Below are 21,954 nucleotides of genomic sequence, written 5' to 3'. Positions count from 1 at the left end.
GGAAAGGTTGTCTAGACGGAGAATTGTTGGTCGAGCACCAACACCTAACATTCAAATATTTAAACTTTTCGAACGTTGAAACATCAAGTTTCTCTATTCATGATTTTAACTATATATTTTTATGGTATCTTTATAAAATTAAATTTAGAATTGCTTTTATAAATAATTCCATCGAGTTAAAAGAAAACACGAAAACATAAGCATGCACAAGTTTATGGAGAACTCAATAGATGATTTCTTAGAATTAAATATGACATTCATTTGTACGGTTGATCTTATTGCATCGATTGAACAACATATAATCTTTGAATTACATATACCCCACTATAAGTTTTAAGAACATATTTTTTAAAATTTAAATAAAATAAACATGTGATGGATTGATAAATACGAACTTGCTCAAACAAGAGGAAAAGAGAAGGGTGGGGTAAATAGAGAAAGTAGGAGGGCCTCCACTGAAAAAAAATATGTGGCGAGGGCAGTAAACCAAACAAACAAACAAACATCAATCCTGCTTCCCAGCGGCGGGAAACGGATTATTTTGGGCCAAAACCATCCCTCCAAAAGATTCGTCCCCCCTTTGCCCTTCTTAAAACCCTATTGCTCAGAAATAAAATCTAGAAAAAAGTATTAAAGGAAATTAAAAATAAAAAACAAAGACGCCTGTGCAGCTCCGAAGGAGAAATCCCGAATCTCCCATTGTCCTCTTCCATTCTTCCTTTTTCTTTGATGGCATTTCCTCTGAAGGAAGAAGAAGAGGAGGTCGACTCCGGCACCGGCACTCCCGTCCGCTACCTTCCTCTTCGCCACGTCTATTCCACTTCTGCGCCTTGCGTCAGTGCCAGTGGATCGTCTAACGTCGTCACCAAGAAGGTCAAGGCCAGGAGGATGATCGCCGACGGCTTTGACGGCGAGGGCGACGGCGTCGATCAGAAGCCGTACCCGGCTAAGCCTCCGGTCGTGCACGTGTACGCCCGGCGCCGCAAGAGGCCGCGCAATTTGACAGCGGAGCGACCGGAGTCGGGGGCTTTGGTGGCTGTGAAGGAGGAGAGGTGTGAATCGGATGGTTGCGAAGGGGTTGGTGGTGGAGATCGAGGCGTAGGGGTTTTGGGGAAGAAGAGGAGAAGTGCGAATTTGGAGGTGAAAAACTTGGGCGATAATTCGAGGGGAGTGGGCAGTTCAGTACGGCGTCGTTTGAGGGAAGCCAGGAAAGACAGCACTGTCGACCTTCCGCATAGAAGAAAGCGCAAATCTTCGGAGAATTTGACGAAAGTCGACTCTAATTCGGCTTGCATCAAGCGGTGGCTTTGGTAGGTTTTCTCTGAGAAAATGTATGACGAGAAAAGACACTCAATGAGTGAGCTTTTAAGTTTTTTCTTTAATTTACTCGATACTGTAGCTTTGCGGAACCTTGCGTTACTGTTTGGTTCAATTTGGGAAACCAAAAATTCTTGAATCATAAGAGTTCAATTTTCCATTTTTTGCTCTCCCATCTGTTTTTTAGTGTGTAATGTGCTGCGTTAAAATGTGTATATGATGGATAAAATAATATCTATTTGGTTCCAACAGGTTGAATTTTGATGACGTTGATCCTGAAAAATTCATAGGATTACAATGCAAGGTAAGCTCTTCTTTTGCCATTTTGTATCTATTGTTGCTATGATTAAATGTTTAATGTAGACATTTGTTCTATCTATAACATATGGACATTTTGCACAAAAATTGATGTTGCCAAGTGCAGGTTTACTGGCCGTTGGATGGTGAATGGTACCGTGGTTGCATTATTGGGTATGATTTGGAGGCCAACCGGCATCAGGTACAACTTTCCTTTGTAAAGCTTTCTTTATGTTTGTTGTGTTGCAAATTTGATCATTTGGGTTCCTTAATTTGCTTACTCAGGAAATATTGTCTAGCAGCATTGTTGCAAATGCTACCTATAAAACAATGTTTAGGTTTTCCATCACATTTACATTCAATGGTGCCATTGCTGATTGAAAACACATTCTAATGTAGGTTAAATACAATGATGGTGATAAAGAAGAATTGATTCTCTCAAGTGAGAAAATTAAATTTTATGTATCTCGCGAGGATATGCAACATTTGAACCTGAGTCTTAGTGTTAGAAGTCTGGATAGTGATGACATTGATTATGATGAGATGGTTGTGTTGGCTGCAAGTTGGAATGATTGCCAAGACCACGAGCCTGGGGATATCATATGGGCCAAGCTTACTGGTATGTTCATAATTTATTTCTTTGATTAAATAATTGAGAGAATTAAGAAACGGTGTTTGTGAGAACATTTGAATCAAATAGTGAAGTGACTCAAACGGTTTTTGCTGGCTTACATGAACTTTCTGCATAAGCATCATGTTGTGTATTTTTCAGGTCAATTTGATGTTAAAGTTAATGAACCAGAATTATGTAGTTCTGTTCCTAATAGAACAAACATATCCAAATTATTATTTTTTTTGATAAGTAACAAGCATATCCAATTTATTGCAAAAGCATTGAGGCTACAATAGTAGAATTTGTGCTTGGGGAATTTGTACTTGTTATATTAGGTGAAGTAATCTTGAATTTAGTCAAAGTAATAAATGTCTTAATTTCTTTTAGATCCTAATTCCAATATATTTGAAGGTTGACCTAACTTGGCTAATCAACTTATGTCTTTATGAGAAGTACTAATGACATGCTCAAATTGCTCATTTAAAGGCATGACTTTTTATTTTTTTACTTCAAAACCTTCTTCTTTTTATTATAGTAAAAAAATTATTATCGTAGTTGATGCTTTCCATATTTAGAATCAACGCTGAGCATCATTTATCATTATGGATATGTTTAAGGACACTTGAATATCTAATTGGGAACACACTACTTCAGGGCGTCTTGCAATAGCTTTAGATCATCACTGGGCACTGAGCCCTGGTTGATTGAAGCTTTTGTGCTCCCTCATGGTTTGATCCATTGCTTAAGTTTGGGGAGCTCGTAAGACTAAGTTTTTACAGCTGACTTTCTTTTCCACCCAATGGAATATGCTTATCTGTGTCCTATCATAATAAATTGCAAATTGTTTCAACTGAAGGCCTCATCAATGTCATCACTACAAATTTAACTTGCAGGTCCTTAGGGAATCCTTGAAATTTATCTAATGATTTATACCATTATCCACATAAAGGCTTGCATGGTTTTTGGTGATCCCAAAACTTCTAGACATTGAACTGTGATTCTAAAATCTTTAGTTCCTTTTAGATTCCTAGTTTCTTTCAATTTAATTAGCCTTATGCCCCTTATTGAAATAATTTAATGATGCTAGTGGATTTTTCTTTATATATTTTATTTATTTAACCTTTTGGGATAGAAACCAAAAGCATTATTGACAGGAAAAAAAGATGTACGTAGAGAATGATTCGGAGTTCTACAAGCAACAAGTAGAAAAAAAAATGAAACTACATAGGAAAAATGGAGAAAAACCAAAAACCTCTGGCCAGTCCTTTGCTTTTTGGCTAGGAATCCATTACTTGATTTAAGGAACCTATTTTCTCAACTTAAGAACACATGTAACTTCTTAGAGCATTTCAAAATAGTCCTCATGATGTGATCATATCACCAGAGGTCACACTACCTATTTCCTGCCCAATTAATTACCATATACAAGCCCCCCTCAGTTTGGATGTCCATAAGATCTAGAGCCTCTCATTATCTCAAACCCTCAAGATGGGCAAAGATCAGCCCTCTATATCCAATGCAATACATGCTTGCTTAGAGTATGGAATATAGTGTCTTTTAAATAATTTCTGTAGAAATCTCCCATCATTATTTTTTTTTGGTTTCCTTGAGGAAAAACCATCAAAGTCTAACATTACTAAACCAATGGGAGGACTATGAAACTAAAAGAACAATGGTCCATTCTCTTGGAAAAAAGACATGAACTTTTTTTGGAGAAAGAAAACTGATGGAGAACAACATGGAAAGCACCCTTTGAATACTTATGAAAGAAAAGGGAAAAATATCAATGAGAATAGTTTAGTAATTTTAGTATTTTATGGTTTTTGTTTAGTCTTTTGTTAAGTTTTTATGTTAGGTAATAATTTATTTTTTGTCAAGTTTATGTTTCGTTTATTCTTCTTGTTGTTTGAAGAAAGTTTCTATTTAGTTTATAAATACTATTTCTTACCCGCTAGGGTAGCCCAGTTGGTCAAGGCGAACTTTGGGAAGTGTGATCCCAATAAGTGGCACATGGTCCTGGGTTCAAATCCCGCCATTGATGATACCTTGAATTTATCTAGTGTTGGTTGTTGCGGAACAGTTAGCACCTTGAGGTTTGGGTCCCCATGGAAAGTCTTAAGGGCTTGGCCATGAAAGGTTCCTTGATTATCAAAAAAAAAAAAAAAAACACTATTTCTTTCCTACATCTTTCTGTTCTTGTAAGGGAAGATACGATCATAAGAAATTAAGAAAGTTGTCCCATTAGGAAAGTGAGACATGAGAGTTTTGATATATCTATGTAGTCTTTCAAGGTAGAGAATCGGAGTTTTAATAGAAGATTTCAGCATTTATTGTTCTTGCTTTGAAGGTGTGGTTGCTTTCTTAAGTGTGATTGCTAAGGAAATCCTATGTATAAACATCTAGGATCCATATTTTCTTTTCTTTCTTTTCCCCTTTTAGAAGCAACTTTAATAGTGCTGGAATTTTGATAATAGTAGTTGAAATTGAGGAAAGGTTTGCAGAGTTCTGATAACAGTAGTATATTTTAAGGTGTACTGATTTACCCAAACTTGAATGGGATTTCTCTAAAGGTTGGTCTTTGCCTTCTATTATTGCAAAATGTAGATGGATTAAGTTCCATAATTTCTAGCTATATTTTTTTGATGGATAAAAAAAAGTATATTGAAAAGAGAAACATCATAAGAGCACTGTATACAAAGGACGCTTAAAAGCGCCACAAAAAGGGGGGAAGACAACAAAAAACAGCACCCCCTCAACCAGAGCTCGACTAGTCCACAAAATCAACAATGGAAGGAGGGCTTGAATCTCTATACAACATAGCCCACACCCAAATATTACAAAGGAAAGAGATTTTAAGCCCTTGGATCAAATGCCCTACTATTTCTTTCCTACTAAATTCCAAAATAAGCATAAGAGAGTAGCCTGCCACCCTTTTTTTCTCTTTTAACCCACAAAGGAACCATGCTAACCTATCAACATCTCTCTAAATGATGTGGGGAGCACCCATGACATCCTGAATAGAGAAAACAATAAGTACCATAAAACCCTTGCCGTGTCATAGTTCATGAGAATGTGATCGACATATGCTTCCTTCATAAGACAAAAGCAGCATCCATTAGCCAAAGACCATCTTCTCCTTTGAATGTGATCCAATGTTAAAACCTTATTCCAATTAGCCTTCCAAGTAAAGAAATCCACCCTTGGTGGCACCTAAGAATTCCAAATTACACCTGTAGGAAAAGCTTCTTGTCTTTTCGGCTCCAAAGCCTTGTAGAGAGAATTAACCGAAAATTTTCCTTTGACCTTGTCCAAACCACTTTATCGTCCACCTCCCTACACACCCTCCTCCCTTGCAATCTCAGAAGTCTCCACAAGTTCCACCTCCTAATTGTTGAGACACCTAGAGAAGCAAGGGGCCCAACAATCCCCAATTAGCTGAAGGGTTCCTTCACCCATGCCTCCTTGGATGAAGCTATAGTAAATAAGGAAGTGAACAATTCATCATCACACCGCTCATCTTTCCAAAATCTCACCCTTCTTCCATCATCAACATAAAAGGCCACACTATAGCTCAAAATATCCCAATCCTTCCTAATGGATTTTCACAACCCTACCCCATACCTTTCTCTTATTTCGCATGATTGCCACCCTCCTCCTCTATATTTTCCGCTTATGACTAGCTTCCAAAAGGCCCCCATTTTCCCTACAAAACGCTAATTCTATTTGCATAGTAGGGCCTTGTTGACCAACAACATATTCCTAACCCCTAGACCACCCTTTCTTTGTTTGAGCAAATGATAGACCACCTTACTAAATGTGGTTTCCACTCAAGGGCCCCTCCTCCCCAAAGAAAATTTCTTTGGATTTGCAGAATTTGTAGCTACATTAAGAAATGGTTGGAATGTCTTTAGGATGAAGCTGTACATGCATTAGAAATTCACCCTGGAATGGATAAAGATGATAAAAGAATGAGCTTGTTCATAAGGTTTTACAATACTTAGTTGATGCTTGCACGCCTGTTTCCCCAGTTGGGCCATGAACCATCACATTTACAATTAATAAAGCATCATCGCGTTGTTCATAATGTCAAGGTAGTGCTATTGGGTTGGCATGGAACTTTTGTGGGCAAAACTTGCAAAAAGCCTTGGAGATCAGTGCTGTTTGCCTGTTTGATTGTCGTGGAAAGGGTAGAATTGTAGGATTTTTGAGGGCTTGGAGTGTTGCCTTTGAGGACAGTGTGATGCCTTTTGTTTTGCTTTGGGGTTCTTGCCCTTTGGTGCACTTTTGTATGATTTGGGTGCACTTGGGTTTGCAACCCGTTTGGTCAGGCAGTACTTTATAATTTCTCTAATTTGTCTACAGAAAGAAAAATTGTCCAATTTACTTCATGATGCTGTTCCAATTAATATCTCTTTCCATGATTCTCCATTTCTCCTCTCCAGTGTTGAGTAGCAACCTAACAGACTCATTGAGATTCACTTTTTATTAGAAGCATTTCTTTTTGCTTGTGACATGTCTATGCATTTTGTGCCTAAACATCTTTGAACTGCTGTGATGCAGGTCATGCTATGTGGCCAGCAATTGTTGTGGATGAGTCAATTATTCATAATCGTAAAGGTCTAAACAAAATTTCAAAAGAGAAATCACTTCCTGTGCAGTTTTTTGGTAGTCATGATTTTGCAAGGTCTGTAATGATTGAATTTATATTTCTATTATGGATCTGACTAACTTTTTGTGTACTATTTCTATCTTTCTTCAGGCTGATGTTATCATCTCTTGTGATTATACAGGGTTAAAACTAAACAGGTTACCCCATTTCTTAAGGGACTGCTTTCTTCTTTCCACCTGAAGTGCACAAAACCACATTTCCATCAAAGCTTGGTAGAATCCAAAGCGTAAGTTTATTTTTTGTGTTACTTTCAATAAACATAAGAAAATACTGGGCTTGTTTCAGACATTTTTTAAAACAATTTTTGAAAACAGTTTTTGAGAATAGTTGTTAATTATTTTTAGGAACAACATGAAAAACAGTTTTCTCAGTTTGTTCTTCATAAATGTACTATGCACTTATGTACAATGCAAAAAATTTCAAAGTATTTTCAATCATTGGATAGAACACTCTACAAAAAACAATTGAAAACTCCTAAAATTTGTTCTCAAAACAAGCTGTTTCAAAACAATATTTCTGAAAAACTATATTTTCAAAGTTTGCCAAATGTGTTTTCTAAATTAGAAAACTGCTTTTTGTTCTATAAAACAGAAAACTGTTTTGAAGAACAGTTCCCAAACAAAGCCATCATTTCTCCAAGAATGATTTTCCTTCTTTATGGATTTTCTTTTCAAATAGGCAATTAAATGACACTGTTGGGGATTTTCCTCTTTGTACATGCACTTCATAATTTATGTTAAATGGGCATGGTTTAATTTTGTGATTTGTTGGCTGTGTTAGTATTTTACTGTTCTGTCAGCTATCTTCCATGGTTGCGGGCATTGGGTATTGGTATGTGTCTAGGCGTATAATTCCTTAGACCTACACATTTTGGAATACAAGGATTTGGCTAGAAAGGATCTTAATCACTGGTATGGATACTTGGATATGACATGGCAAAAAAAAAAAAAAATTATATATATATATATATATATATATATCAATAAAAAACACAGATATCCTTGTCAAGACTTTTATTCTTCTCTCTTTTGTCCCTATCTTTTCTTTCCTATCCCTGAATGTTTTTACGAAAGTTTTTTCCTATCCCGGAATCTTTTACAAAAGTTTACATCCAGCAAAGTCTCCTTTTCAACGTAGTTATCCATTAAGGAAGTTAAAAATCCGAAGGTAAATCAATTAACATCAAATAACTAGATTCAAAGCAAAGTAGAAGTATCTCACAAGAATCGTATATCCACACTTGTGTTATGTCATGTCAAAGTAGGTATAGTGGTTGAAGGTTGAGGATTTGAGTATCATAGACCATCAGTGTATCAGTGTCACCATTTTTCATCAATCATTTTTTTTGAGGTCCTCATATCAGACATATTAGACACCTTGTATCCTTGTCTTTGTTGTTGTCACATGGTGTGTATCAAAACACAAACAACTCAAGCAAAAATACATGGACCTGGAGAAGCAAGTTTTTGTGTTCTGATCATTCAGCCCCCTCCACCCATTTTGCAGCTGCTGTCACTGAGTTGCTTTCTTGCTCTTGTGTTTATGAAGCGGCATTCTCAAGGCTTGAGGACTTTTTAGGCTTTTTAGGTTGAGATTAGTTGCATTTATTGGATTCCTCTGACCATTAATTCCTATATATTTCTCAAAAATTTTTACAGAGTTAATGGTCCTGTAATTTTCCCTTTTTCCTGCCCCCCTTTTCTTTCATCCCCTGGACCCTTTATATGTGTTTTCACTGAGAATTCTTCTTGTTGAGCCTTTAAATTCTTACTTTGTCTTTGCCGGTTTTTAGGGATTTCTTCATTTTTAACAGGTATCTCAGCGAACAGAAGCTTTCAAAACGGATGTTACGGATGCAAAAGCTCACAGAGGATGATGATTGTGAAAGTATGAGTGGAGAGGATGAAAAGAGAACTGATTCAGGTGATGATTGCATAGGAGATGAAAGAGTAAAGAGAAAACTAGACGACCTTATAAAATTCCCATTTGAAATAGGGGATTTGCAAGTAATACGCCTTGGTAATTCTCTGTAGTTTGCATGCTGCCTTTATAAGAAGCTTATTCCATGTTAAAAACATGTTGCTTCACTTAGATGATGTTATTTGTTCTTTCGCTCTTTAGTGATGTGTTAATTATCAATGAGAGCTAAAGAGTTCAAATTTTTGAGAGACATTGAACATGCAATTTTTGTGCTTAATTGCTTTGACATCATGGGGCAATAAGCATTTGTTATACGTATATAAATTCTTTTTTAATATCCCTCCAGGATTCTATAATTTCACTAATACTTCTAAACTAAGCACAACAATTGACAGTATTTTTGCTTCTTATTCAAGTGATGGGGACTGGAGATAGCTCATTCTACTAATGCATACAAAATTTTCTTACAGGAAAAATTGTCAAGGACTCAGATCGTTTCCAGGTTGAGGGATTCATCTGCCCTGAAGGATATACTGCTATGAGAAAGTTTACTTCAATTACAGGTGAACCCTCCTCTTTTGAAGATTCTCCATAGGTTTCAGAGGTCACTTTGATTTGAATGATTTTGCCTTTATAACATTTTGTCTTTTTACCTGCCATTTTTTGGGGCTTCAGATCCAAGCTTATGCGCATTATATAAAATGGAAGTGCTGAGAGATGCTGAATCAAAGATTCAACCCTTATTTAGGGTGACATTGGACAATGGAGAGCAGGTTAGTCAAAAAAAAAAAATAAAAAAAAAATGGAGCGCAGGTTAGCTATGTAATATGTTGAACAAGCCTAAAGCTAGACATTTTTCACTCTAATTCTTTATGCATTTGATATTAGTGCTTGTGGCTTTGCCTTCGGAAGTTTGTCTTCTCTTTTTGCACGATTTTGCTCACTGTGCACTTTGCATCACTTTTTATATGTCACTATGTTACAATGTTGGGTGTTTAGAGTCTTGGACATGGATGCAAGCATGTATCTAAAATTAAAAGATAAATGTTTTAATCCGAAAACTGTAAAGTAGATGATATGGGAATTTGCTACCATGAAGCTAATGGATATCCATGTACTTTCCACTGTGTTTGAAATCTTTCTGCTTTTAATTATATAATGTCTAGGAAATGAAAAATCGTTTGTAAGACCCCTCTATACCTTAAGGGTTCATCATTCCACCAAACTTGCCTCATTTCCTCTAATTTAAAGGCACCATGATTACAACCCAAAAGCTTTTGTTGCATAATTCTAGGCACTGCTGACAAGAAACATGATACATTGACATTCGTATAAGAATCTCATTGGTTTGTTGTTGTAGTTTAACAGTCCATTCATGAGTTTTTTTTATTGTTATTTTATGATTTGCAGTTCTTTCATTAATTTTATTATCTTGTACAGGGAAGTCAAGTATCTATTCTTTGTTTGGTGTCCATGCTTCTATAGATGATATTTGTTCTCTGGTTGCGAGTTTCGTTCTTGAGCCCATGTCAACGCATGCTTCTAAGTACATAGGCACAAAATACATACTTTTTGTGTTTGTAGGTAGAAGAACGTTTTCAGAAAAGACTTGCTTTGTGGAAGAAATAGTATCTTTCAAAGGGGTAAGATAGACTCTGATAAAGAGCACTTTGTTCAGCGTACCAATTTATTTCATATCCCTCTTTGCCATCCTGAAGAGGGTAGCTATGAGATTGGAAAAGATTCAAAGAGATTCTTTTTTGGGAGGGAGGGTTTTGACTCACAAGTCACATTTTGGTAAATTGGTCTGTTTGTTGCATGGAAAAACAAAAAGGGGTTTGTGCATTAGAAACTTATCCATCCTTGATAAAGCTTTGTTAGGAAAATGGTTTTAGAGTTTTATGAGTGAAAGGAACCCTTTTTGGAAACGGGTAATCGGAGGGAAGTATGAGCAAGAAGAAGAGGGGTGGTGTACTAAAGAAGTGAGAGAGGGGTATTGTGTGGGTGTGTGGAAGACAATTAGAGGTGGATGGGAGGCGCTCAAGGACAGAAGAGGGTTTAGGGTTGGATTCGATAATAGGGTGAAGTTTTGGATAGACAAGTGGTGTGGGGACACACCTTTGAGGGAATTGTTTCTGGCTCTTTATGCTATAGCCTCCTTAAAAGATGCTTGGGTGGTTGATATTTAGGATGATGGTAGTTGGAGCCCTAGGTTTATTAGACAATTGCATGGTTGGGAGTTTGAGAAGGTTGATGTATTTTTGAGAGATTATATGACCACTCCATTAGGTTGGGCTTTGAGGATGCTATTGTGTGGTTGGGGTTAAAGAAGGGTAACTTCTCAGTTAAATCTTTCTACTCCTATTTGGCTAGTAGGAGAGCGGAGCCTTTCCCACATGATATAGTTTGGAATTTTTGGGTCCCAGTAGGAGTTGGTTTCTTTCCTTGGGAAGTTATATGGGTTGGGATTTTGACTCTCGATCAACTTAGAAGGAGGGGTTGGAGAATCCCTAATAAATGTTATATGTGCAAAGAGGATGAAGAAACGAGTGATTATATTCTCCTTCATTGCACGAAAGCACGCAATTTGTGGCAATTGGTTTTTGCTTTGTTCGATGTACAGTGGGTGATGCACTATTCAATTAGAGGATTTTTCTTAGGTTGAAGCGGTTCTTTTGTTGGAAAAAAAGGAAAAAAGGCTTGGAAGGTTTCTCCATTATGTGTGTTTTGGACCATATGGAGGGAGAGAAATAAGAGAGCCATCAATAATTGGGAAAAGCTTAGAGCAAACAATTGAAAATTCTTTCTTGGACCTTTTTTGGGATTGAGTTAAATTGTATATTAGGGATGGTTCTTTGTTGGCGTTAAAATTTGTGGATTGGTTAGGCTCTTTGTAGGGTATGTTTGTTGGTTTTTGTGTCATTGTGCTTTTTTTTTTTTGTTTTGGGTCTTTTGGTTGCTTTGTATACATTGTGTATACCCTCTTTTATCATTAATACATTTTCTTTATCTATAAAAAAAAAAAATGTTTTAAGTATGAAAAAGTGGGCATCTGAATCAGTTTCTTCCTTTATAATTTTGATCCCTTTTTGGATTGGATGAGCTATTTGTCCAACTTAATAATGTAGGCATTGGTTTTTTAAAAGGTAAAAGCTTTAGGATTCTCCTTTAATATAAGATGCATTGCAGAGTAAGGTTTAGTTTTTACCATACATCTTTTTTATAATAGTAATAATAATAATTTTTTTTTTTTTTTGATAAGTAAAGAGAAGTATATTAAAATGAAAGAGGATACACCAAACTAGTGTCCTCTAGGTATACAAAGAGTATACAAAAGCAGCCCCTCGACCCTAAACCAAGGAAGCGAGCCGAAACCCCTACCTATAACTAAAGCCTAGCCACTCACAAAAGCTAACCAGAGACCGCGGGCTCAAAACTATAAACACCCTCACCCATGACCACAGATTACATACAAAAGAATGTTTCAACCTTTGGATTGACAACACCTCATTCCCAAAAGCCAACGAATTTCTTTCCTTCCAAACTGACCAAAATATACATAAGGGGGCCATTTGCCACGCCTTTTTACGGATTTTCCCCACAAACGCTCCATGCCACCCCAGGAGAGTTTCCTTAACTATACCAGAGAGAACCCACTCCACACCAAAGAGAGAAAAAAGAAGATTCCACAGTGTCCTCATAACACAATGGAGTAAGAGATGATCCACCGTTTCTGCTTCAGTAAGACAAAGAAAACACCTATTTGCCAAAGAATATCCCCTCCTCTGAAGTTGGTCTAAAGTTAAGATTTTGCCCCAGGAAGCTTCCCACGCGAAAAAAGCTACCTTTGGAGGCACTCTCGCACTCCAAATACCAACATAAGGGAACATAGTTGCACCACCAGGCTCCAAAGTAGAGTAGAGCGACTTGACTGAGAAAGCACCACTTCTAGATGCTGTCCAAACCATCTTATCCTCGATCTCCCTTTGCACCCTAAAAGCTTGGATTTTAAGCATAAACTGTTCCATCATCTCAATTTCCCAATCATTAAGCGCCCTTGAGAACAGAGGGGTCCAACCATCTCCTACACCATCTGGGTTCCACACTTCCGACACCCACGCGTCTTTAGCCCGAGAGATGGCAAAAAGAGAAGGGAAGGATTCGTAGAGAGGCTCATCTCCACACCACTTATCCTTCCAGAATCTCACTCTCCGACCATTGCCCACACGGAAGGCTAAACTGCTATACATACCCAACCACTCCTTTCTTATAGCTTTCCAAAGCCCCACACCATACCTCCCTCTTTCGGCCCGAGTACACCAACCCCCCTCTTCTACACCATATTTGTGACTGATCACTTTCTTCCACAACACCTCTCTTTCAATGGCAAAACGCCAATTCCACTTACCTAAGAGAGCTTTATTCATCAACGCTAAGTTTCTTACCCCCAAACCACCTTTCTTCCTTTCCAAGCAAACCAGATTCCACCTAACCAGATGAGGCCTCTGATCAAGAGCACCTCCCCCCCACAGGAAGTCCCTCTGAATCTTCTCCAACCGCATCCTTACTTTTCTGGGCAAAAGGAAAAGCGACATGAAGTAAACTGGCAAACTGGAAAGAGTGCTCTGAATAAGGGTGAGTCTTCCCCCCTTGGAAATATATTGTCTCTTCCACATAGCCAACCTTTTCCTAAACCTCTCTTCAACACAATCCCAAACCACCTCTGATTTGAAAGAGGCCCCCAAAGGCAAACCCAAATAACTGGAAGGCAGACCACCCACTTTACAACCCAACTCCAGAGCCAAATCCTCTATATCATTCACCCTCCCCACCGGAATGAGCTCACTCTTCTCCAAGTTAACTTTCAAACCTGAGCAGGCCTCAAACCACATGAGAAGCCAGCTTAGATATGTCAACTGATCTTGGGACTCCTCACAAAACACCAAAGTGTCGTCCGCAAAGAGCAAATGGGATATCAGGATCCCTTCACCACCCCTACCTCTAGCCCTCCAACCAGATAAAAAGCCCCCACTGATGGCCCTTCTCATTAAGCAACTAAACACCTCCATAGCTATCACGAACAGGTAAGGGGATAGAGGGTCACCTTGTCTCAAACCCCTTGAGCTTTGGAAGAATCCAGAAGGAGAGCCATTTATCAGAACAGAGTATCTTACAGTTGAGATACACCACTCTATCCACTTAATCCATCTCTCACCAAAACCCATTTGCTTTAGCACAGCCAACAAGAACTTCCAGTCAACATGATCATAGGCCTTCTCTATATCCAATTTGCACATCACTCCCCCTTGATTGCTTTTCAATCTGGAGTCCACAACCTCATTAGCAATCAAAACTGCATCAAGAATTTGTCTACCCTCCACAAAGGCATTTTGGGGTTCCGAAATCACTTTTCCCATAACCTTCTTGATTCTATTTGCCAACACCTTGGCCAACAACTTATAAAGGCTTCCCACAAGACTAATCGGTCTGAAATCTTTCAAGTCTTCTGCCCCACCCTTCTTAGGGACTAAAACCAAGAAAGTTGCATTTAGAGATTTTACAAATCTGCCCCTTTCATGAAATTCTCTAAAAAAGCCCATAACTTCAAGCTTCACCACATCCCACCCATAAAGCCAGAACGCCATTGTAAAACCATCTGGCCCCGGGGCTTTGTCTTTGCCTAGGTCCGTAAGAGCTGCTAACACCTCTTCCTCTAAGAAAGGAATCTCCAACTCCTCAGCCTCACTGATATCTAGCCTCATGAAAGAGATCCCGTCAACACTAGGGCGCCACCCCTCTTCCTCCTGGTACAGCTCTTGAAACGCCCCCACCACACTGTTTCTTAAGTTATTTTCCTCTGAATGCCAACAACCATTAACTTTCAACTTGGACAGCCAGTTTCTTCTACTATGAGCATTCGCCATCCTATGAAAGAATCTGGTATTATTATCCCCCTCCTTCAACCACAATTCCCTAGACTTCTGCCTCCAGAAAATCTCTTCCTTTATCACCCAAGACTTGTAGGCCTCCCTTGCTCCATTTCTTGCTTCACAATCTTCCATATTTAACACATCATATTTCTCCTTTTCATCCCAATACTCAACCTGCCTAAGAGCTTCACCCTTTTTAGCCTCAACTAACCCAAACTCTTCCTTATTCCAAATCTTCAGAATTTTTTTAAGGGCCCTCAATTTAGCATCTAAAATGTAGCTGGATGACCCCGTAAAATTTGAACTCCCCCACCACGTCTTCATCTTGTCTTTAAAACCCTCCTCCTCCAACCACATGTTCTCAAACCTGAAAGGGGAAGGTCCCCTCTTCAACCCTCCTCCTTCCAAGAGAATGGGGAAGTGATCCGAAACAGGTCTAGGAAGAATGCCCTGCACAGCACCATTGAACATATTATCCCAATTATCCGTGACTAAGAACCTATCCAGCCTAGACTGGACCTGGTTATTCAAACCCCCTCTCCAAGTAAACGGGCCCCCCCTCAAGGGATAGTCCCTAAGCTCCAGATCCTCTACCACTTCTGAGAATCTCCTCATAGAAGCTGTAAGACCACCTCCCCTGCTACGCTCCTCTGGAAACCTTACCAAGTTGAAATCCCCTCCCACACACCAAGGGTCACTCCATAACCCTTTAACTGACCCAAGTTCCTCCCAAAACTCCTCTCTATCACCACTGCAAACCGGACCATACACCCCAGTGAACACCCACACAACACCATCCACACAATTTTTGAAACGACACGAAATTGAGAATACTCCTGTTTCCCATCCCACCAGCTCCACCACCCTGTTGTCCCAAAACACCAAAATACCCCCAGCTGCACCCCTAGAGTTGACTGCTATCCACTCTAAATTTCTTCCCACCCCCAAACTATGAACAAGCCCCGTAGTCATTTCTTTAATTTTAGTTTCCTGTATACATACCACGTCCACTCTATGGGATTTAACAACTGACTTGATGATCCTCCTTTTATTCCTATCATTAGCCCCTCTAACATTCCATGACATAATTCTTATCTTCATTTACTCCCTGATCCTGAAGTCCCTCCAACAATACCCGTGCTAGATCCCATTTTTGCCTTTTTGTAATTGACAGTCCACTCCAACTTCTTGAGTTCCCTACTAGATTTTGAAGATTTTAAATTCGTCTTCCTAGTCACCCCTTCCCTGCCCTTTTGCTCCATTCTCCCCTTCATTCTCCTTAAGAGATATAAGATTTCCTCCTCGAAGCCTTCCGTCGGCATCCCCAAACAATGACTGAATCTCGCAAGGCTACTAGTACTCCATCCTTCCCTACTTCCCCCTTCTTCTAAGAGACAGGCATCCTCTTCCTCACAGAGACTCATAAAAACCTCCCCAGCCGGTACCAGAGCTAGCTCCATTCCTCTTTCGGCTTCACCCGAGTCCCGAAGATGACCACTCCAGTCTCCGCAAGGCGTTGCGGCTCTGTTTCTCTCCATTCTTGTCTCAAAACAATCCGACTCCCCTTCCGCACCAAAAACCACCCCCTCCGAAGTCCCTACAGCCTCGGTATTGCCCCCTAAAGAAGAAGAAGAAGGGTAGGAGTCTCCCCGATGCCCCAACTGAGAAGGAGGAGTAGGACCAGCATCGTACCTGGAAGCCTCCTCCATCAGAGCCTCGTCGGCGACTCTCCATCCACGCGACGTCAACACGACGGCTTTTTCTTGGAACACCATGAGCTCCAGTTCTGTCCTCTCCTCAACCTCCGCGGGGACTGTCGAAGCCCTAGCCGAGGAGGACCGCTCCACGAAATCCATTCCAGAAGTGGGCTTAGAAGCCCACCCCCAGCCCGCCTCTTTAAAACTATCGGGTAGTGGGCTTTTGGCCCAAAACCTTTCCTCACTTAAGCCCAAAACTCTATTTCCTTTTAAAGCCTGCCCCTCATCTTTTCTGGGCCCAAACCCACTATTAGAAGGGCCCGAAGCACCTGCGAAGGGCCTCCTTCCCTCTGTCATCTCTGCACCTGCAGCCACACCTTGCCCTCTGCCACACTCAAGCTGATCCCCTGTCCCCCGAGCCTGCAACTCACTTTTACCCTTTTGAAAACCTCTCACGCTACCACTGGCGCGTGAATCTCCCCCTCCCTCATCCCTGACCTCCCGCATCTCCTCATTCAACCAGGGTGATCTTGCTACCACCTTCGAGAACCCTGGAGGATTTTCCCACCAAAGGCTCACCGTCCAACAGTAGTTCCCGGCTACCACTTGCAACGAACCCTGACTAATCTTCCCAGGAGCTCTCACCAAAATACGAGCCCACTGTAGCTCGGAGAAAAAGGCTGTATCCTCATCCACAGCTATGAATCCCCCGCATCTCTCTCCTATACTCTTGAACACTTCTCTACTCCAAAGATGAAGTGGTAGACCGACTACTTTTACCCACACTTCCTTTGGGTAGCTTCCATTTCTGCAACAACCCACTTCAAGTCGCCATTTCTGCAAGAAAAACTCTCCCCTCTGAAGACTTCTACTACCCCTTAATAGCACCCAGTCCGCTTCCACTTTGTCTTCAAATTCGAACAACACCAGGGCTCCACCCAACCGGGAGATTTTTAAACCTCCCTTGAGAGACCAACTTTCATACGCCCACTCTTCCAATAAGGACAAAGACGGAACAGCCTCAACACTATCACCAAAAACTCCTACCAAGCAGCGATTAAGCTGCACTTCCCTGCTGGTCAAGTCTCGCTCACCAACATGCACCCATAAAGCTTCCCCTAATTCCCTTTTCTCCATACTCATAGCATCTGGGATAATTCCTTTCCCTTTCTCCTTTCCTTTACCTCTATAATCCTCCTTTACAGAGGTGGAATTGCCCCGTTCAACATTCCTCATGGATTGATTAGCAATTCCAAGGGCTCTTAGCTTCTGAGCCAGCAAGAACCAACCACCTACTAAGCCCTTCCCTTCTGGGAAAACTAGACAAAACCTCTTCGCCTCCAAGTCCCTCACCGAACATAGCAGATACCTACCTGCAACATTTGAACGACATTCCAGCCTATATTTCCTACCTCCTTCTTCCCAAACTCTAAGGCGCCTCGAGCTTGATTCTTCTCTGCACCAATCTTCCACACCTTCCAACAGAGAACTGAGGCTCTTTTCACCAAATTTTATCCAAGAAGAAAAGCCTTTGCTTCTTTCCAGAATAACCCCCCTCAGTTTGCCTCGAGTCTCTTCGATGGAGATCTCAAATGTCTTTGATTCCACAGCAAACCAGCTCTTTCCCCCCTTCGGAGCTCCATCTCCCTCCGAGAAAGCAGCCATTTCAATAATAATAATAAATTAAATATGGGAATAAATGAATGAAAAAATCTTATTGACAGTGTAAGGAAGCATATGTTATAGTCTAGTCAAGGTGGCTTCTTGACTGTCACCTAGTTGGCTTGATTGTGACCTAGTTAGCTGCTTGGCCCATCAGCTGCACGCCTCAATTCTAGGTTGCTTGTAGTATGGTGGTAGTTTGGCCTAGATTGATGCTGCTACTACTAAAATTATACATGGGAATAAATGACAAAATCTGGTTGACAGTGTAAACAAGCCTCTGTTATAGTCTAGTCAGGGTGGTTTCTTGACTGTCACCTAGTTAGCTGCTTAGCTCAGCAGCTGCACACCTCAGTTCTAGGTTGCTTGTAGTATGGTGATAGTTAGGCCAAGTTTGATGCTTATATGGCGGAGAAAGTTAGGCAAAGCTCGGAGATGCTTAGATAATAACAGAAGGTGCACTTGGGGTGGTTGCTTATCATGTTATTTGGCTTATGGTTTCTTGAGGACAGAAGTTAAATATGTACCACATTGATTTGAGTCTAGGTGTCACCTAGTTCGTTATCTCACATAGCTAGATCCTATACTGCCTCTCTTAAGTCATAGGTATGATTTTAAATGTCTATATTGGTTACAGATATGGAGGTATGTGAATGGGGAGTATCAGCTGATATGTTATTGGTAGCTAACAAACTTCTAAGAAAGTACATGATTTTCTGTGTATATTGAACTTTATTGGTTTTTATGTCGCTGTCAGCAGACAATACTACTTTTAATTGGATTTTCATCAGCCATTACCAGACAATATTGAGTTTCTTGTGATTATACATCTAATTGAAGGCAACGAGTTAGAATTGTAAAAGCACATGTTGATTGGTAATAGTTCTAGTATATTTAGTATATGTTCACTCACATAATTGTATGAAACACTGTGGAAGGGACTTTTGACCTCCATCTCTTTCATCTTTGTCTTAGTGTCCCCTTGATTGTGAATATAAAAAATTTAAATAAATAAGGGTATCTTACCTTTTTTTTTTTGATACGTAAATCGAAATATATTAAGCAAAAAAGGCCAATAGCCACACAGTATACAGGAGATATACAAGGCGACTATAACCTCTCAACAAAAAAACAAAAGAGACCAAGAAGACCTCACCCCCCCTAGGTGGATGCTAGCCACTCTAAAAAACCTAAAAGGGATAGAGAATCCTCTCCAATATCCAATCTAGACCAACCCCACAAGTTACAAACAAAAAAATTCTTTAACTTCTGAATATGTAGCTCACCCCCCTTAAAGGCTAATCTATTCCTTTCTTTCCAAACCGTCCAAAATATACATAACGGGATGGATTTCCAAATTTTTTTCCTTTTTTTCCCCACAAAAGAACCTCTCCAGCTCAATAGGACCTCCTTTACAGTTTCTGGAAAGACCCACTTTACACCTACAAGCCCAAGGACTAATTCCCAAAGGGCTCTAACCACTGTACAGTGAATAAGGATATGATTTACAGATTCTTCTGCACAACCACACAAAAAACAGCAATTCGGGAGATGCCATCCTCTTCTTTGGAGTCTATCAAGCGTTAACACCTTCTCCCACGATGCCTCCCACGCAAAGAAAGCGACTTTGGTAGGGACACTATTCACCCAAATGCTTTTTTCCGGGAAAACAATGTCACTGCGATTGACTAAACCACTGTACGCCATCTTGACTTTATATCTACCGCTTTTTCCTCCCTTCCAAGAGATTGAATCTTCCTCCAAAGCCGGCCTAAGCCCTCTCAACTTAAGAAGCAGATCTCCTACCATGCCCACCTCCCAGTCATTAAAATTCCTCAAGAATCTTAGATTCCAACCTCCTTGATCAGAATTCTAGTCCTACATCTCCTCCACCGTAGCATTCCTGTCAACGGCCAAGGCAAAGAGGTGCGGAAAAGATTGAGACAACGCTGTACCCGCATACCACACATCAGTCCAAAATTTGATCTTATTGCCCTTCCCCACCCTAAACTCTAGGCTGTCCCAGCACCATTCATTTTCCTTCATAATCTCCTTCCACACCCTTACTCCAAACGCCCCATTAGGTTTTTTAGACCTCCACCCGTATTCTTCTTGCCCAAACTTTGCCCAAATCACCTGCTTCCATAGGTTCTCTCTTTCACATGCGTATCTCCATATCCATTTACCAAACAAAACTTTGTTCATAAGGCCCAGCCTCCTCAAACCCAGCCCACCCCTCCCTTTGTCCCCACACACTATCTCCCATTTCACCAAGTGTGCTTTCCTCTCCATATTTCCCCCTCCCCATAGGAAGTCTCTTTGTAATTTTTCTAGCCTTCTAACAACTATATTGGGCATCCGGAATAGAGACATTTGGTAAATGGGTATGCTGGCCATGGTGCTTTTAATCAGAGTGATTCTCCCACCTTTGGAGATGTATTGCCTTTTCCATAACGCGAGTCTTCTCCTCACTCTTTCTTCCACCCCGTCCCACATCGAAGAGGCCCTATTAGGAGCCCCTAAAGGTAGGCCCATAAGGGTATCTTACCTTTGAGAAGACAAAAAAAGCTTGACTCTCTAATTGGAGCTTGGATCCTTGCCTTTTCTTTTAATCTTGAATATTGTGAATTTAACTTGGTGTAAGGTTTTCAAGCTTTAGGAAGATGAAGCAACTAAGAATGTGATCCCTTTAACTGAAAGAGCCAGTTGCATGTGTAATGTGTGAATATGGTACCTTTGATATGGAAACTATATGCCTGGCATAAATAGACACTTAGTTGGTGCTCTGGGCTGAATTTGTTGATATTTGTTGCTTGGGATGGCTATGCATTTAAGAGAATGATGCTTGGGCAGTAGTTCCAGTTCCCTTTGTTTTATAGGACTGCAGCCTTGATCTGTTGTTTCTTTTTTGGCTTATGGGACTGGGGGTGGATGGATTTTGCACTTGCAAACTCAGAACTATGTGATCCTTGCTGAGGAAATTGTATAGGCAGAAAATATGATACTCTTATAATTCTACACCATCCTTGCCCCTTGAGGCCTGCCTCAATTTGCAACGTTGGGTTTTCTTTTTTCTTTGTGTGTGCGTGTGTTTTGTTGTTTGGGGTGGGGGGTGGAGAAGACGCTTGCAAACTCAGAACTAAATGATCCTCTCTAAGAAAGTTGTGTAGGTGGGAAATTTAATTCTCATAATTCTAGTTGGCTCTTGAAGCCTGGCTCAAGCACCAAGAGGTTGGGTTGGGGAGAAGGTCCAAAAACTGAAAAAGAAGATTCTAAGCATTTCCTTTTGTAAAACTTGCCAAATGTTACTTAGAAATTATTTTTAGTGTAATAGAAAGTTATAGATGGTTCAGTTTCTAATGTGCATGCCAGAATTTGTCTTTGTGACTTCCTTGCACTTTTGGTCTTTTGGGCCACACTTAGGAGGATTTTTTGGTGGAGTTTCTGACTGGGATAAACTAGTGCAGTTTTAAGATATTTGTCCTGTTTCTTTAATTTTCCTTCTTAAGGCTTTTCCTTGTATACTTAGCATGTCTCAGGTTCTTGCCCTTTCATGGCAATTTTGTGGATTCATTTACTTGGTTAAATGGTTTAGAATCTATTGCCTGCTTTTAATCACAAGTTTCTTTTTTCAGTTCCAAGGATCAACTCCATCTTCTTGCTGGAATAAAATTTTTAGAAGGATAAGAAAGATGCAAAACAGTGCTTCTGATGGTTCTAGTGCAGAAGGTGGAGCTGAAAAATTAAATGAATCCGGTTTTGATATGTTTGGCTTTTCCAATCCTGAGATTTTCAGACTTGTACAGGTATGCCTTTACATATATTTTTCCCCATAAATTATAAAAAAAT

The 21,954-nt window shown here is 40.0% G+C and overlaps 1 protein-coding gene across 7 annotated transcripts in view; it reads left to right on the top strand.

Moving 5' to 3' along the window:
• The first annotated feature begins 501 nt into the window (after positions 1-501).
• Positions 502-21,954, top strand: part of LOC100263501 (histone H3-lysine(4) N-trimethyltransferase ATX1) — a 59,720-nt gene continuing 38,267 nt past the window's right edge. For 6 of the 7 annotated variants that reach the window (XR_785874.3, XR_009465751.1, XR_785872.3 and 3 more), the window contains exons 1-10: positions 502-1,310; positions 1,570-1,621; positions 1,742-1,816; positions 2,014-2,233; positions 6,788-6,911; positions 7,018-7,122; positions 8,710-8,915; positions 9,287-9,379; positions 9,492-9,589; positions 21,741-21,911. Coding sequence is in view for 3 of the 7 variants with exons in the window: in XM_019220006.2 (XP_019075551.1) it covers positions 730-1,310; positions 1,570-1,621; positions 1,742-1,816; positions 2,014-2,233; positions 6,788-6,911; positions 7,018-7,122; positions 8,710-8,915; positions 9,287-9,379; positions 9,492-9,589; positions 21,741-21,911 (1,725 nt within the window). In the remaining 4 variants the exon portion in view is untranslated. The remainder of the gene's footprint in view (positions 1,311-1,569; positions 1,622-1,741; positions 1,817-2,013; positions 2,234-6,787; positions 6,912-7,017; positions 7,123-8,709; positions 8,916-9,286; positions 9,380-9,491; positions 9,590-21,740; positions 21,912-21,954) is intronic. The other variant, XM_059737057.1, reaches the window with a different exon arrangement.

Source organism: Vitis vinifera, chromosome 5, assembly GCF_030704535.1.
Source record: "Vitis vinifera cultivar Pinot Noir 40024 chromosome 5, ASM3070453v1".
In the NCBI taxonomy this organism is placed as follows: Eukaryota; Viridiplantae; Streptophyta; class Magnoliopsida; order Vitales; family Vitaceae; genus Vitis; species Vitis vinifera.
The sequence above is the reverse complement of the archived record's forward strand: the minus strand, read 5'-3'. Positions and strand labels throughout refer to the sequence as shown.